This window comes from Anguilla rostrata, chromosome 11, assembly GCF_018555375.3.
Source record: "Anguilla rostrata isolate EN2019 chromosome 11, ASM1855537v3, whole genome shotgun sequence".
Lineage (NCBI taxonomy): Eukaryota > Metazoa > Chordata > Actinopteri > Anguilliformes > Anguillidae > Anguilla > Anguilla rostrata.
The window spans coordinates 38,389,010-38,407,837 of record NC_057943.1 but is presented as its reverse complement, the minus strand read 5'-3'; the positions used below and the strand labels follow the sequence as shown (position 1 = coordinate 38,407,837).

The 18,828-nt window shown below is 44.9% G+C and overlaps 1 protein-coding gene across 3 annotated transcripts in view; it reads right to left on the bottom strand.

Annotated features, from left to right (window-relative positions):
- The window catches only part of LOC135234868 (DENN domain-containing protein 2D-like), a 52,417-nt gene that overhangs the window by 6,317 nt on the left and 27,272 nt on the right, over positions 1 to 18,828 (bottom strand). For all 3 annotated transcript variants that reach the window (XM_064299925.1, XM_064299927.1, XM_064299926.1), the window contains 9 exons: positions 15,119 to 15,172; positions 14,119 to 14,220; positions 9,343 to 9,518; positions 8,541 to 8,653; positions 6,547 to 6,616; positions 6,181 to 6,258; positions 5,616 to 5,756; positions 3,549 to 3,697; positions 350 to 530 (listed from right to left, as the gene is read on the bottom strand). In XM_064299925.1, the coding sequence (XP_064155995.1) occupies positions 350 to 530; positions 3,549 to 3,697; positions 5,616 to 5,756; positions 6,181 to 6,258; positions 6,547 to 6,616; positions 8,541 to 8,653; positions 9,343 to 9,518; positions 14,119 to 14,220; positions 15,119 to 15,172 (1,064 nt within the window). The remainder of the gene's footprint in view (positions 1 to 349; positions 531 to 3,548; positions 3,698 to 5,615; positions 5,757 to 6,180; positions 6,259 to 6,546; positions 6,617 to 8,540; positions 8,654 to 9,342; positions 9,519 to 14,118; positions 14,221 to 15,118; positions 15,173 to 18,828) is intronic.

Genomic DNA, 18,828 nt, shown 5'->3' with positions numbered 1-18,828 from the left:
GGTGTGTGTGTGTGTATATGTGCATGTGTGTGTGTATATGTGTGTATGTGTGATCGTGTGTGTGTGCGCGTGTCTGTGTGTGTGTATATGTGTGTATGTGTGTGTGTGCGCGTGTGTGTGTATATGTGCGTGTGTGTGTATATGTGTGATTGTGTGTGTGTGTGTGTGTATGTGTGTGTGCGCGTGTGTGTGTGTATATGTGCGTGTGTGTGTATATGTGTGATTGTGTGTGTGTGTGTCTATGTGCATGTGTGTGTGTATATGTGTGTATGTGTGTGTGTGTGCGCGTGTGTGTGTGTGTATATGTGTGTATGTGTGTGCGCGTGTGTGTGTATGTGAGGACTCTCACATCGCTGGTGTCAGGTTGGTCAGTAACGTGCTCCTGCAGACGCTTCTGCACCCCGAGCAGGTATGGTGTGGGCGCCATGACAACGTCGATGAGGATCTCAGGTACGATGGAAATGAAGGTGTGCTGCCAGATGAAGGGGTACAGCAGCGCAACCACAGCGTTGATCACCTCAGACAGAGTGCTGGGGAGAGGAGAGAGAGAGATCATCAGAACACATACACACACACACACACACACACGTTAGGTACTGCTATACTAGTGAGGACTTCCGACTGATTTCATTTGACTACATTCATTCCGCAACCTCTAACCCTAACCCTAACCACTACATGCCTAACCTTAACCCTAACCTTAACCTAATTCTAACCCTAACCCTAACTCTAAGTCCTAACTCTAAAACAGCCTCTTGAAATTGTGAGGACCAGCAAAAGGTCCTCACAAATAGAGCATCGCGTAGTTCTGGCAGGTCACGAGAGTCAAGCGCTCCGGCCGAATCAGCTGATGGCTCAGCTGAGTGATGTTAGCCTATCACAGTACATTCACTAACAGGGCGGTCTACTTAAACAGCGTCCCTCTACTCATTCGGCTGCTCCTCCTGCATGCAAGCGCTGCACGTTGCTTCGTAAATCCCCTCCACCACCCCAGCTCCTTCCCCATGCGTCAAGAATTTGCATTCTCCATCCTTATGTGTTAAGAAATTGCATTTGCTCCATTCCTATGTGTTAAGACGTTGTATTGCTCCATCCTTATGTGTTAAGAAATTGCATTTGCTCCATTCCTATGTGTTAAGAAGTTGTATTGCTCCATCCTTATGTGTTAAGAAATTGCATTTGCTCCATTCCTATGTGTTAAGAAGTTGTATTGTTCCATCCTTATGTGTTAAGAAATTGCATTTGCTCCATTCATATGTGTTAAAAACTGCTTTGCTGCTGGATCTGTTCTGTGTGTACCCCTCTAGGGGGGGTTTGGCTGCTGGCCTCCCGGCCTTATCCACGCGGGCTGCGTGGTTGGCGGGAGAGCTCCAGAACAGAGCCATACCGCAAAACATAACTGTATTGCCTTTATTGTCAATAAAGTTCTACTTGATGACAGTGGTCCTGACAGAAAGGGTAGTTTTCCTCATCTTTCTATCCTTGTGAGGACATTTGGTTCTCACAAAGATTAGTATTACATGTCCACACACACACACTCACACACACATACACACACACCTGCACGCACGCAAGCATGCACGCGCACACACACATAAACATACACACACAGAGACACACACACACTCACACACATACAAACATACAGACAAACACATATTCATACAAACATACACACACACACACACATATACACACACACATACAAACATACACACACACTCACAAACACACAAGCCACACACCCAATATACACTCACATGCCATACACACACCACACATACACACACTCACACTCACACATACACACAGCAGGTCCTCACAGTACACATTCTAGGGATGGCTGGGTACCAAGTCTCTGGGGTACCAGCATAATGATTTCCTATCCAAGGCAAACCTGTTCTGTGCATGAGGGGTAACCACTTGTAAGAACTTGTGCAGTTGTTTGACTTCCTGTTCACACCTTTTGTGATACTCTTTTGCATCACTGCAAGTCAGTCCTGCTGACCTCATGCAGTCAAGTTTAAACACGGTACCTTCTGAGGACCAATCTGCTTCAATCTTTCTGAAAACTGGGCAACAGCCCCCAGATTCAGACTGGAACTCTGGCCTCAGGGGTCAAATACCAGACCTGAGGAATGCAGGAATGCCAGTGCATTTACTGTGTGTACACGTTTACTGTGCGTGAGTTTACTCTGTGTGCATGTTTACTGTGTGTAGGTTTACTGTGTGTACATGTTTACTGTGCGTGAGTTTACTCTGTGTGCATGTTTACTGTGTGTAGGTTTACTGTGTGTACATGTTTACTGTGCGTGAGTTTACTCTGTGTGCATGTTTACTGTGTGTGCATGTTTACTGTGCGTGAGTTTACTGTGTGTGCATGTTTACTGTGTGTAGGTTTACTGTGTGTACATGTTTACTGTGTGTAGGTTTACTGTGTGTACATGTTTACTGTGCGTGAGTTTACTCTGTGTGCATGTTTACTGTGTGTAGGTTTACTGTGTGTCATGTTTACTGTGCGTGGGTTTACTGTGTGTGCATGTTTACTGTGTGTAGGTTTACTGTGTGTGCATGTTTACTGTGTGTAGGTTTACTGTGTGTACATGTTTACTGTGCGTGAGTTTACTCTGTGTGCATGTTTACTGTGTGTAGGTTTACTGTGTGTACATGTTTACTGTGTGTAAGTTTACTGTGTGTACATGTTTACTGTGCGTGAGTTTACTCTGTGTGCATGTTTATTGTGTGTGCATGTTTACTGTGTGTAGGTTTACTGTGTGTACACGTTTACTGTGCGTGAGTTTACTCTGTGTGCATGTTTACTGTGCGTGTGAGTTTACTCTGTGTGCATGTTTACTGTGCGTGTGAGTTTACTGCGTGTGAGTTTAGTGTGTGTGCATGTTTACAGTGCGTGTGAGTTTACTGTGTGTGCAAGTTTACAGTGCGTGTGAGTTTACTGTGTGTGCATGTTTACAGTGCGTGTGAGTTTACTGTGTGTACATGTTTACAGTACGTGTGAGTTTACTGTGTGTACATGTTTACTGTGTGTGTGAGTTTATTGTGTGTACATGTTTACTGCGTGTGTGAGTTTACTGTGTGTCCATGTTTACTGTGCGTATGAGTTTACTCTGTGCATGTTTACTGTGTGAGTTTACTGTGTTGCATGTTTACTGTGTGTGAGTTTACTGTGTGAGTTTACTGTGTGTGTGAGTTTACTGTGTGTACATGTTTACTGTGTGTCTGTTTACTGTGTGTCCATGTTTACAGTGCGCGTGAGTTTAGTGTTTGTACATGTTTACAGTGCGTGTGAGTTCAGTGTGTGTACATGTTTACAGTGCATGTGAGTTTACTGTGTGTCCATGTTAACTGTATGAGTTTACAGTGCGTGTTAGTTCAATGTGTGTACATGTTTACAGTGCATTTGAGTTTAGTGTGTGTACATGTTAACTGTGTGAGTTTACAGTACGTGTGAGTTTTTACAGTGCGTGTGAGTTCAGTGTGAGTGAGTTTGCTGCGGGTGTGCGTGTGCTGCGTAGGTGCCTGCGCATTACCCAAGCTCCTCGGCGATGAAGACGATGCGGCGCTCCAGCACGGTGGCGGCGAACACCTGCAGCACCTCCTCATGGCTCAGGCAGCGGAACAGCGTTCTGAAATCCACGTGTTCCAACCAGGAGTCCAGCGGCCGCGTCAGACTGATAATCTGCACAGAAGGGCAGGGTCAGACTCCGCCCCTAAACCTGCACTACACCCACCTGACTGCTCATACAGACCTGTACTACACCCTACTGCCCCTAGACCTGCACTACACCCGCCGCACTGCTCATACACCTGCACTACACCCGCCTTACTGCCCCCACACCTGTACTACACCCGCCGTACTGCTCATACACCTGCACTACACCCACCTGACTGCTCACACACCTGTACTACACCCGCCTTACTGCCCACACACCTGCACTACACCCGTATTACTACTCACACACCTGTACTACACCCTACTGCCCCCACACCTGCACTACACCCACCTGACTGCCCCCACACCTGTACTACACCTTACTGCTCATACACCTCTACTACACCTGCCTTACTGCATACACACCTGTACTACACCTGCCTTACTGCTTACACACCTGTATTACACCCGCCTTACTGCTCACACACCTGTACTAAGCCCCTTTCGTACATGGAACCCAGAATACTGCCTGGTTTAATTATTTGGGTTAGGTAGTGGTTTTCCCCATTCACACATAGAGAAAAATTCAGTGTTGAGTCTGTCCACACATGACCGTTCTGGATAGATTAGGCTAGGCAGGATGTTAGGTGGAAGACGTCACTGGTTATTGCCTGTGACCACAACATCTCTCACAGTACCACAAAGCTGTGCACTTGCCTACTATTGAGTATACAGGTCATACTGTATGTAAGTTGTATGTTGTATAGAACTTGTATATTCAATAGCAGGGAAGTGTGTGGATTTAGACATGGCTCTTGTCTTAGATCTGGTCCAATTTCCAGACATTTTTCCAAAAATGCTCACTTCATTGGTTTAATACTTTCGTTTTGTTTGTTGGTTAACACTCAAATCCGCTGCTACAAACATACGCCATAATCAAGTCCCAGAATGCAATGGGTCACCCTCTGAGACTCTCGCGATTGCTCGCTCCACATAAAAGCTTTTACGTCTTATGAAAAATCTTTGGCATGTTTTACCCAGAAATGTTGCTGCTTTTGTTCACACCAGAACTATGATTTCTTTAAATCTTACTTGGTCCTGACCCGTCAAATTGCAGGAACGATTCCTGCATAATATCCGCAGTTATTTCAAAGTCACGAGTTCCACTGATTTTACGCAATCATGCAAACCGTATTTAAGTGGCTACAGAGGACAATGTCCATTACTTAGCTTCAGACAGCGTCTACTGAGCATGCTCTTCACTTTCTCCATAAGGACCAACAGAAGCCCCAGTGAAACTGTGAGTGCAATGTGGAATGCTGAACGCTGGGATGGTATTTGCATGATTTCACCCCAGGGTAAGCGGTGGATCAAGCCCAGACAGATCAGGACACACCTGCAAGAAACTCCAGCAGGAGCCCAATACAGAATCACAAGACTCTTTGTGCATGTGTGTATGTGTGTGTACTGTATGTGTATGAGTGTGCATGAGAGTGTGTCTTTGTGTATGTGTGTTTGTATGAGAGCATGTGCGTATGTGTGCGGTTGTGTACGTGTATGCGCGTGTGTGCGTATGCAAGTGCATGCATATGTGTGTGGTTGTGTATGTGTGTGCGTATGCGAATGTATGCATATGTGTGCGGTTGTGTACATGTATGCGCGTGTGTGCGTATGCAAGTGCGTGCATATGTGTGCGGTTGTGTACGTGTGCAGTTGTGTACCTGACTGTGCGCGCTTGAGTGCGTAAGCGAGTGTGTACGTGCGTGCGTATGAGAGTGTGTGTGTATGTGTGAGGTTGTGTACGTGTGTGTGCGAATGTGTAATTGTGTGCGCGTGCGTCCGTATGTGAGCTGGTGCGTATGTGTGGTTGTGTATGTATGAAAGCGTGTGCGTATGTGTGTGCTTGTGTACGTGTGTGCATATCTGAGCGCGTGCAGTAGGTCACCTCGGTGCCAGACTCCGGGATGAAGCTCTTGATTTTGACGGTGTGTCCCGGGGCGGGGAACGGCGCCTCCCGCAAGCTCTGCATGAAGGGGTAGATCATCGCCATGGAGATCTGCCGCCTCTTCTCCACCTCGTCAAAGATCTGCAGCGCAAGCACATCGTCAGCGAGCAGCAGCGCGTACGGCAACAACGACCGGCACATCCTGTTTCACACACGCATGCATCTTCGCACATACGCACACATACGCGTGGGCGTGCGAGAAAGCAGTGGGTCCGCTTTATACGAAGCCGGATGCATTAAAATAAACGCACTTATATAAGAACAAGCCACAGAAGACACTGATTTTCTGTTTGTTTGTTTTTATCTGAGATATGGTTCTGTAAAAAGCAATCAGTTGCTTGCAGGGGGAAAAAAAGGGTGGAACCTGAGAAAGTGTTTACGTGTTTGCTTGTCTCTCATCTCATTTTTAAAATCTTTCTGAGGCAAAAAAAAAACGCAAAGAGAATCTGTGAGGATCGGATGGTCCAAGTAACCTGGGAGATGTGACCTTTGACCAGCTGGTTACCTTGGAGAAGAGTCCAAAGCAGGCGAGTTTGCTGATGATGCAGTAGGCCTCCGGAGGTCGGGCGCCATTACCATGGGGCTGAGAGACAGGGAGAAAGAACAGAACTCAGGGGTGAGATCCCAACACAGCTCAGGGGTGAGATCCCAACACAGCTCAGGGGTGAGATCCCAACACAGCTCAGGGGTTAGATCCCAACACAGCTCAGGGGTGAGATCCCAACACAGCTCAGGGGTTAGATCCCAACACAGCTCAGGGGCGAGATCCCAACACAGCTCAGGGGTGAGATCCCAGAGCTCGCTGCTGGACGCGAGCAGCAGGTGGAGTAGGAAGTCGGTGAAATGAGAAGCATGTGAGAAGGAGAGTTACCAGGAGCCTCCTGCAGTACCCGTTCCTCCTGCTGGCATCAACCTCTGTGAGGACGAAAGAGAAGGTCTCGCTGCAAACAGAGAGAGAGAGAGAATCAAGAGAGGGTAAAATATACAGCAGAAACTGGAGATGGAGGAAATAATCATTCCTCCATATAATTCCTGCTCTTTCACTTCTGCATTTTAAGAAGCCTTACTTTCCTGCGTTTGTGGCTGTCGTGTATAAGGGTTTATTCTCACGGAAGCCACGGATGTCACAAATTCCGTGATTTTAGCCATTTATCGCAATTTCCTCTGTTTTTACTGCTTACCATGATGGTAACTGTCAACACCTTAACACCCCTTTTAACAGTGCCCAGCCCTCCTTCTCCCATTACAGTAACATCAGTGACAACAGGCCCTCATCAAAGACTCAAACCTCACAAAGTACAACATACTGCGTGTGCCAAAACAAACTTTGAACTAAGTAAAAACAAAAAACGGACGTGCTGTAACCGTGTTCTATTTCAGTAATGCACTTTGGGAATGCTCTGTTCTGTAAAATTAAAGGCAAAAAAGCACGCTCTTTCCGCTATGGACCTAATTAAACAATTAAATGCACAAGCATATTAATGTATTTTACTCGTATAACTGCCTGTTGATTTTTTTGAAACTACAAGCACTTGTTACTCCTGCTACGGTCATACATGGTATTCCAATCGTTTCCCACTGCTGCACATGGTCTAAAAGTTAATTTAATAAATTAAAAAATTTTTAAGCTATGATTTCTTCCAGTTTTCCATGATTTTCAACAACTTTGCTGTGACTGCTCCCTGACTTCAGCTAATAGTTTCTGTGACAAACACCCAGCGCCTTAATAGTGGTTAGGCATAAGAGAGAGAGGCAGACAGAAAGAGAGGGAGGGAGGGAGAAAAGGACATAGAAAGGGGGGAACAGTGGGAGGAAGAGAGGGAGGGAGAGAGAGAGGGAGGGAAAGAAGGACATAGAATGGGGGAACAGCGTGAGGAAGAGAAGGAGAGTGAGAGTGGGAGGGAAAGAGTGAGGGAGAGAAGGACATACAGAGGGAGGGAGAGTGGGAGGGACAGAGGGAGAGAGATAGAGAGGGAGTGAGAGAGGAACAGAGAGAGGGAGACACAGAGTGGGGCATGAGAAGAGCTTCAGCTGGGGGTCAGGAGAGAGTATCAGAGGGAAAAGAAATAAGAGAGAAAGGAAAGAAAGGAGACAAAGGAGAGCTATAGAAGCCAGCTGGCTTTAAAAGAGACACGGCAGAATGAGCAAAGAAAGAAAAACAACAAAGAGGGGAAAAAAGACTAGCAGGACAGAAAAACCAACAAAATGCCTCGCTCTGGACCCAGAGTCAGAGGTGAAACTGTAGGAAACATTCTGAAAGATTTGCTTTTGTTGTGCTGAGTACAGTGTGTATGTGTGTGTGCGTGTGTGACAGGAAATGTGAATGCTTTGCAAACACGCACCTGTGTGTAGTTATGGAGGTGTGGTTATATCTTGCATACCACGTGTGTTTGTGTCCTATTTGTTTCCTGCAAAGTCCTTGTGTGTGTATGTGTGTGTGTGTGTGTGTGTGTGTTTGAATGTGTTTGTGTGCACACCTGTGTTCAAGTGTGTGTGTTTGTGTGTGTGCACCTGTATTTGAGTGTGTGTGTGTGTGTGTGTGTGTGTGCGCCTGTGTGTTATGTGCATGCGTGTGCCTGTATTTGAGCGTGTGCGTTTGATGTCAAGTTCATGCTTTGAATTTTTTATCAATGCGTGTGCTGTGGCTTGCTGTCTGAATTGCGACGGTGTGTGAGAGTCAGACCTGGGTTCAAATACGTAATTGTTTTGGATTCAAATATTTTTCTATGCTTTACGAATCTTGCCTGGTGTAATTGAGCCTGACCAGAAGGCGAGGTTTGCACCTTTTGAGAGTATTTCATTTCTGGTGAGAGTCAAACGTGCAGCCGTGCTTTACCAGCAGAACGAGCACACAGGTGTGTTTACCTGCGGTACTCTGTCAGGGGGGCCCAGTTGATTCCCTCAGGAAAGCAGAAGAGAGTGATGGCTTTCAGTGTCTTCTCCTCCTCCTCCCTTTGGAACTTCACCATTCCATCCCTCTGGGGAGAAAAACACAGGAACCTGTTAGTCATACCCTTCACGACCCTGACCCCTCCGACAATCCCCTCCCAATTCTTGACCCTAACTCCTCCCTAGTCTCCGCTCTATTGGTAACCTTTCTCCTAAGCCAACCAGGCAGATTTTACTGGTACCACATGCCCTTCTCCTGCCACTTCACCTCTGAGTAGATTTACCGCCTTCCCCCCCCCACTCCTGCCACCGGTACCCCTGTTCGTGCCCTCTTCATTCTGATAATGAACTCCACTGATAAATCTCTTTTGTCTTCTAATTTAAATGCGTAGTGTTCTCTCAACATTATAATGAGAGCAGAGTAAGAATTTAATTCTTTCGTAAGGCACTGGCATTACATTCTCTCGACGTTACCATTACATTATCTAGGCGTTTGCATTACATTCTCTGGATGTTAGCATTAAATTCTTTAGATGTTAGGACTGCATTCTCTTGGTGATGGCGTTATGTTCTCTTGGTGCTGGCATTATGTTCTCTTGGTGTTGGGGTTACGTTCTCTTGGTGTTGGGGTTACATTCTCTAGGTGTTAGGGTTTTGTTTGCTGGGTGCTGGGGTTATGTTCTGTGGGCATTGGGGTTAGGTTCGCGAGCCGGTGTGTTATGTTCTCTGGGCATTGGTGTTATGTTCTCTAGGTGTTGGTGTTAGGTTCTCAGCTGACCTTTGGGAACTGGTAGGTGATCTGGGGCTCGTAGCCTCCGTCCTTCTTCTTCTTGAGGCTGACCACCACCAGGTACTCGAAGAAGAACTGTCCGCTAGCATAGCGCTGCTCCCTAGCCGGGGTCTTCAGGGGGGCGGAGTCTGTCAGCGGGGGCAGAGCCTGCTCCTTAGCTCCCTCTGCAGGACAGGAAGAGCAGCACAGCTTATTTCAGCACACCACATTCTAACCAACTGCAAACATTCCCACTTCACTCCGCATCACTCATCTTCATTTCAATCTTAACTCTGTATTCTGCAACTGTTTACTTTATGAAACAATAACTTTAGTAAAAATTGTCTGTCTGCAATATGCTTTTACATTTTAAATCAGCAAACTGTATTTTGCACCTTTTAATTTGTTTAGAACAATGGCTCAATCTGGTTACAGCGCCGTGAAAAAGTGTCTGCCCCCTTCCTGATTTCCTCTGTTATTGCATACCATATTTGTCGCAGTCAATGGTTTCAGATCTTTAGACAAAATGTAATATTAAACAAAGGTAAACTGAGTAAACACAAAACACATTTTAAAAAATTGTTGCCTCAGGACCTGGAAGACTTTCCATTACTGAATGAACCGTGAATTCTACTCTGTGCCGTAAAATTCTTTGAATGGCTGAAAAGAAACAAAATTAAAGTTCTGGTGTGGCCTAGTCAAAGTGCTGACTTGAACCCAATAGAGAAGCTGTGGCAGGACCTGAAAGTTCATGCTTGCAAACATACCAATTTGTCTGAATTAAACCAGTTCTGCAAAGAAGAGTGGACCACAGCAATGTAAGACTGATATCAAATTATAGGAAGTGTTTGGTTGCAGCTACGGCTGCTAAAGGTGGTGCAACCAGTTATTACGTTTAAGGGGGTAATTATCATTTCACATGGGTGTTTGATAACTATTTTTCATTAAATAAATGAAATAATCATTTCAAAAATGTGTTTTGTGTTTACTCAGGTTCCCTTGATTGTCTAATATCACATTTTGTCTAAAGATCTGAAACCATTCAGTGTGACAAATATGCAACAACCGAGGAAATCAGGAAGGGGGAAAAGACTTTTTCGTGGCACTGTATATACTAGCTCAAGACCACGTTAATACCCCACATTTATTCATGAACACACTGCAAATATTTTATATAACTGGTGGACAGTAATATTGTACTCCTACAGAAGACAATAGAGAGAGACAGAGAGAGGAGAGGGAGGGAGAGAGAGAGAGAGAGAGAAAGAGGTGACCCAGTGGAATGTGTCCAGCTGGATAACCTCACTCTATGTGTCTGAACATGCCGGTGGAGAAAATTAACAGAACCAACTGCCTTTGTTTGTTTCATTTCACCTGTGTCTATATATGAAGAGTAAATGTGTCCGAGGTCTGCTGAACACCAGCAATGCCACTCCAGGGATCTGAACCTGCATCCCCTGTTATATTTACAAAGAACGCTTAGCGCGCCTGAGAAACTTTAGACTTTAAACACAAAGCCGCCGTGACGTGGCCCCCTCCCCCGCTCTGTTCACCTCTCTCACCCCTCCACCCCCTCTCTCCCTGCCCCCTCTCTCTGCCTCTCCATTCTCTCTCTCTCGGTCTATATATATATGAAGCCCCTCCCAGACCTCACTATCAGTGACAAGGCAAGACAAACACACACCCGGCATTAGGCAAGCATCCCAAATATGCGCCGGATAGCACCACAGTATCTGTCTGCCCAATAGCAGTGGAGTATCCCTGACCCTGTTTGTGCTCTCAGACAGAACACTGTTAGACCACAAGCAACCCAGCATTTAGCCCAGGTAACACCTCACACAACCCAACACTTAGCCCAGATAACACCTCACACAACCCAACACTTAGCCCAAATAACACCTCACACAACCCAGCACTTAGCCCAGGTAACACCTCACACAACCCAGCACTTAGCCCAGGTAATACCTCACACAACCCAACACTTAGCCCAATTAACACCTCACACAACCCAGCACTTAGCCCAGGTAACACCTCACACAACCCAACACTTAGCCCAGATAACATCTCACACAACCCAGCACTTAGCCCAGGTAACACCTCACACAACCCAGCACTTAGCCCAGATAACAACGCCTCACACAACCCAACACGTAGCCAAAATAACAACACCTCACCCAACCCAACACTTAGCCCAGATAACACCTCACACAACCCAACACGTGGCCAAAATAACAACACCTCACCCAACCCAACACTTATCCCAGATAACACCTCACACAACCCAACACGTAGCCCGAATAACAACACCTCACCCAACACTTAGCAACAGATAACAAAACCTCACACTACCCAACCCTTAGCCCAGATAACACCTCACACTACCCAACAATTAGCCCAGATAACAACACCTCACACAGCCCAACACTTATCCCAGATAACAACGTCTCACACAACCCAACACTTAGCCCAGGTAACAACACCTCACACAACCCAACACACACAAACAGACACGGCAATGGACAACAGACGATACAGAATCCACATTTGCACTGACAGCACAGCGGGGAAAGAAACTGCAGGAATGCATCATGGGCTGGCCCTGATATCAGAGGAGAGGTGACTGATGCACAGGAAATAAGAAGCTGGTAGCTGAACAACAGCTCTGTGGAAACCGAGCTTTCCCTCTTAGCTTTCCATCTCAGCTTTCCATCTGAGCTTTCCCTCTGAGCTTTCCACCTGAGCTTTCCCCCTGAGCTTTCCATCTGAGAACGCCGGTGGGACAGCGAGGAGATGGACGTTTGTGTAAAGGTTCCAGGAGAAACATGCACAAATGGAAAAGTAGGAGACTCTGTCTCCTTAATGTTCACCTTTTAGGATATTGGGAGAACAGTCAGGACAACACTGATCAAAATATCCGTGGACCAATTAAATTTGAAAACCAAAGTCTCTGATCTTATCACCTGAAAACTGGCAAAAGTTCTGGGGAAAAGTAAGGATGTTTGTTTCCATTGGGAACTGTACACTATCCCTTTTATTAATCAAAATAACAGCCCCAAGCAATAAAAATGGGATTACAGAGACTGATGAAAAAATGCAATATGTGTACCTTATTAAGGTACCACATACCTTATTTTGACAGTGACAATGAGCTGCCTTTATCAGTCTCTCTCTCTCTCTCTCTCTCCCCCCCCCCCCCCCCCCCCCACCCAACCCCTGCACTCTTGCTCCCATTTCTCTGTTCTCTTTCGCTTTTAACTGACAGCAGAGACTTGCCCAGACTGGTTTGCTGAGTTTGCATGGGTGAAATCCCTCCCAATCGGGCTACTCTTTATTAAATTACATTACAGGCATTTTGCAGATGCTCTTATCCAGAGCGACTTACATTGTATGGTATTGTGTGGCGAAAATGGGTTTGGGCGGGTTGTCATAATTTGGGCTTTTTTTGTCATATTGGGGTTTTTAATCTTCTATTTTCAGGTAATCATTTTGTAGTGCAGTACACACTTTCAGACTGTCTCCTAAGAATCACAACCACCCCCCACCATCAACAATCTTAAGGGCACCCCAATCTAAATAGCACATCCCTCCCCCCACCCTCCCCCCCACCACCGTCAACAATCAACAATCTTAATAAATTCACCCCCGTCAACAATCGGAATAGCAACAAACACATTTTTTTGAATTTTTTGGTATTTAAAAAAAATGGGCTGTTTTTTTTTCAGGATTGGGGTTTCAGGCTCTGACTGTGCGGGTTCACCGTTTTCAAATCTGGCAACGCTTTTGGCACACTGTGACATGCATCCGTACCATACCACCAGTCCTTTTCAGCCATTTAACTTAGGCCCTAATAGTGCAGCAGGCATTGTGTACAATCTTAGGTGAAGTTGTGTCATATGATATACTGAGATACTCAGTGCAGTTGGGATATCAAATGCCTGGTCATGAATGTAATTACAGCAACGGCCATGCCCCTCATTCACCCATTCACATACACACACCAACAGACATGCCTGTCTTTCACCCATTCACAGACACACTAACAGCTATGCCTCTCATTCACCCATTCACACATACACCAACAGTCATGCCTGTCTTTCACCCATTCACACACACACACACTAACGCCTATGCCTCTCACTCACCCATTCACACACTCACTAACGGCTATGCCTCTCATTCACCCATTCACATACACACACCAATGGCCATGCCTGTCTTTCACCCATTCACACACACACCAACAGCCATGTCTGTCTTTCACCCATTCACACACACACACTAACGGCTATGCTTCTCACTCACCCATTCACACACTCACTAACGGCCATGCCTGTCTTTCACCCATTCACACACACACCAACAACTATGCCTCTCATTCAGCCATTCACACACACACACACCCACACACACCAATGGCCATGCCTCTCATTCACCCATTCACACACACACTCATACACCAATGGAAAAGGCAGCCATGCAAGGTACCATCCAGCTCGTCTGCAGCGAGTAGGGCTTGGGTGTCTGGCTCAAGGACACTTTGACACATTTTGCCCAGAGGTCCAGGGATCAAACCGGCTTTCTGATTGGCAGATGACCGTTCAACCCCCTGAGCTAATGCCACCCCCACAAATAAGCAGTATTCTGAGTCACTATGCACTCCAACGCCTGCAGAACAGCCTGCTGAGCACATATTTCCAAGCTAGCTATGTGACACCCTGGATTTTGTCAGTCGATGGATGCAGAATGTTCCCAGTGTGAAAGGGAGGTTTTTCCAGACAAACTCACGGTCTCGGGAAGACTTGAAGAGGTGAAAAGAGGACCACAGGTTGCTCAACCTCTTGAAGGCGCCTTCGTTGCCCTCCTCCTCTTCGCTGGACATGACGGCACCTGTGGACAGAGGGCCACGGCCCAGTTTAGCGCAACACTTCCTGTACGTCCACCTCCTTCCATTAGTAACCAAGGTTACCGTAACTTAAACTCGAGGACCTGCCCCCACTGCTGCCAAAAAAAAAAGCAGAAAGCGTGCTAATAGCTATTACCTTACCCCTTCAAAGACAAGCAATCCTGCGGTCACTTTCACATCAAAGTCTAAACAGCGCTAAAAGGGCGCACATGCTAGCGCCTGTTAATAAATAACTGACAAATAACACAGAAAGCAGCGGCGCTTGAGACTGGCACGGAGGAGCACACGTCCATTTGCACGAGAAGGTCAAAGGCAGCTCGTCGGATTTCCAGCTCTAACCCCAGGTTTTGCACCGCGGTGCAGGCATGCGTTCTTGGCGCACGCAGGAGGAGGAGGCTTGTGCTGCACCACTGCCGTTCTCTCTGACTCAGAAGGGGAATCACAGCTCCTGACCGAGACCCTGAGATTAAACATCTCTTCCACTTTAACGGCGAGGTCACGTCAGGTCACATCATTTCTGCTCTGACTTACGGGAATCCCACGTATTGCATCAGATGAATGGTTGAATTACTGTCACTTCATTTTCCTTTCATTTTGATATGTCGAGTAATTGAAAATAGGTATAAACCTGCCATGTGATTCGCACATTGGGATACTGATCAGATCATGAATAATTAGTGCAATATGTCAAACTGACAAATGGATTAATTAATGATTAATGACTGAATGACTTTAAATTTGAATTAAAAGTTTCGCCGACCATATACAGGGATAGTACTTAAGTGATTTGAGTTTTTGCATGTATTTGTCTTTATTGCTATTAAAGGTTGTGTTTCTGTTTTGGGGTCGTCCTGTTTATGGGACAGGCCCACAGTGACTCACCCTGGTCCAGGCCTATGGGGCTCCCCTTCCCATTTACCTCTGCAGGGGCGTCACCTAGGGAACAGAGAACAGGTATCATTGAATGGAGAGCACTGCACTATACAGAGAGTGAGAGCACTGCACTATACAGAGAGAGAGAGCACTGCACTATACAGAGAGAGAGCACTGCACTATACAGAGAGAGAACACTGCACTATACAGAGAGAGAGCACTGCACTATACAGAGAGAGAGCACTGCACTATACAGAGAGAGAGAACGCTGCACTATACAGAGAGAGAGAACACTGCACTATACAGAGAGAGAGCACTGCACTATACAGAGAGAGAGCACTGCACTATACAGAGAGAGAACACTGCACTATACAGAGAGAGAGCACTGCACTATACAGAGAGAGAGCACTGCACTATACAGAGAGAGAGAACGCTGCACTATACAGAGAGAGAGAACACTGCACTATACAGAGAGAGAGCACTGCACTATACAGAGAGAGAGCACTGCACTATACAGAGAGAGAGCACTGCACTATACAGAGAGAGAGAGCACTGCACTATACAGAGAGTGAGAGAGCACTGCACTATACAGAGAGAGAGAGAGCACTGCACTATACAGAGAGAGAGCACTGCACTATACAGAGAGAGAGCACTGCACTATACAGAGAGAGAGAGCACTGCACTATACAGAGAGAGAGAGCACTGCACTATACAGAGAGAGAGAGCACTGCACTATACAGAGAGAGAGCACTGCACTATACAGAGAGAGAGCACTGCACTATACAGAGAGAGAGCACTGCACTATACAGAGAGAGAGCACTGCACTATACAGAGAGAGAGAGCACTGCACTATACAGAGAGAGAGCACTGCACTATACAGAGAGTGAGAGCACTGCACTATACAGAGAGAGAGCACCGCACTATAGAGAGAGAGAATGCTGACCCTAATAATTACCGAGGCATTTGTGTAAGCAGTAATCTGGGGAAGTTATTCTGCAGCATTCTTAATACAAGACTTTTAAACTTCCTTAACGAGCACAATGTCTTGAGTAAGAGTCAGATTGGCTTTCTACCAAACCACCGTACAACTGATCATATTTACACCCTACACACCCTAATAAATAAACATGTACACCAAACAAAAAATGGAAAAATTTTTGCATGTTTCATTGACTTCAAAAAAGCCTTTGATTCTATTTGGCACCATGGCCTATTCTATAAAATTATTCAAAGTGGTGTAGGGGGTAAAGTTTATGACATATTTAAATCTATGTATACAGGAAACAAGTGTGCGGTACGAATTGGCAATAAAAGAACAGAGTTCTTCACGCAAGGACGTGGTGTGAGACAGGGCTGTAACCTCAGTCCAGCATTGTTCAATATATACATTAATGAGTTAGCGGTGTTGTTGGAACAGTCTGCAGCTCCTGGTCTCACACTGTGTGACAAAGAAATCAAATGTTTGCTTTATGCAGATGATCTGGTCCTGCTGTCACCCACAGAAAAAGGGTTACAGCAACACCTAGATCTTCTTCAGCAATACTGCCAGAACTGGGCCCAGGCAGTAAATTTTAAAAAGACAAAAATCATGATTTTTCAAAAGAAGCCCAGATGTCAGGAAAACAGATACAAATTAACTCTAGGTAACACCGCCCTAGAGCACACTATGAATTATACCTACCTTGGTCTGACTATCACTGCATCAGGAAGTTTCCGCATGGCAGTAAATGCATTAAAAGAAAAAGCTTGAAGAGCAACATATGCAATAAAAAGACAACTTTTCAAACTAAATATCCCAATTAGAATCTGGTCCAAATTGTGTAATTGAGCCTATTGCGCTTTATGGAAGTGAGGTCTGGGGTCCACTCAGTCAGCAAGACTACACTGCATGGGACAAGAATCCAATTGAATCCCTACATACTGAATTCTGCAGAAATATCTTGCAAATACAAAGGAAAACACCTAACAACGCATGTAGGGCAGAATTAGGCCGATTCCCATTGGTAATAAATATACAAAAAAGAGCTCTAAAATTCTGGATACATCTCAAATCAAGTCCCAATAACACGCTACAATTTAAAGCGCTAAAATCCCAAGAACTGAACCCAGAAAAGAGTCCCCTCAGTCAGCTGGTACTGAAGCTTACTAATTCTATAACCCAAACTAACCTGCATCACGCTCAGACCAGCACTGCTTACCAGCCGCAAATCAGAATAACCCAAATTATGCAACAAACAAAAAATTTGTATTTGGAACATTGGGATAAAGAAACCAAAACACAAAGTCGACTAAATTGCTATCGAACCCTGAAAAAAGACTATACTCCAGCAGAGTATCTCTTCTCTGTCAGAGATACAAAGCAGAGACGGATCCTGACCAAATACAGACTCAGTGACCACACCCTTGAAATTGAAAAAGGCAGACACAGAAATTCATGGCTACCAAAAGAAAAACGAATATGTGGTCACTGTAAGACAGGAGAGGTTGAGACAGAGATGCACTTCCTCCTAAATTGTACAAAATATACAAATATTAGAAAAATATATTACCAAAAATTTTCAGAAATTATACAAAACTTCCATTCTTTATCAAAGAACGAAAAATGTGCAGTCCTATTAGGACAAGGACCAACAGCCCCAATTGCGGCTCAATATGTCTCAGCTTGCCATAACCTGAGGGACACTGAGTGACCATCATACATAATTACAATGATCTATTTATTTATTATTTTTATTATTATTAATAATAATAATAATAATAATAATATTTTATTTTTTAAATGTATTTATTTATTTATTTATTTTAATAGAATGTTCATTACTAGTATTCCACTGTAAATATGTATTTTTTAATTGATTTATGATGCTTTGGCAATATGTACCTATGTATTTCCTGCCAATAAAGCAATTTGAATTTGAATTTGAATTTGAAAGCACTGCACTATACAGAGAGAGAGCACCGCACTATACAGAGAGAGAGAGCACTGCACTATACAGAGAGAGAGAGAGCACTGCACTATACAGAGAGAGAAAGAGAAAGTAAAAACCAAAATTGATATTTCAAAGAAGATCCCGATTTCAGGGAAACAAATACAGATTCAAATGAGGAAATAAAACAATTGAACACAGTAACAGTACAGTTATTTAGGTTTAAAAATAAGCTCAACAGGAAGCTTTAACTTGACGGTAAATTAACTGAAGGAGAAAGCACGCAGGGCATTCTATGCCATAAAGAAAAATACTCAAATTATACTGCCTGTCAAAATTTGGCTTAAAATATTCCAATCAGTGATTCAACCAATTGCATTATATGGCAGCAAAGTGTGGGGTCCGCTCACAGAGCAAGATTTTACAAAATGGGACAAACACCCCATAGAAACCCTGCATGCAGAACTTTGTAAAAACATCCTTCATGTCCAGAGGAAAGCACCAAACAATGCATGCAGGGCAGAATTAGGCCAATACCCATTATTAATTAACATACAAAAAAGGGCAGTTAAATTTTGGATTCACCTCAAAAACATCGACCCCCACTCTTATCATTACAAGGCCCTGAAATACCAAGAGATGAGCCCAAAGAAGAGTCCCCTCAGCCAGCTAGTCTTGAAGCTTAGTTCATTAACCCCTACTAACACAAAGCAGCCTCAAAACAGCAACATACAAACAATTAGAGTCAACCAAATTATAGCAAAACATAAAGAAAATTACATCACCTATTGG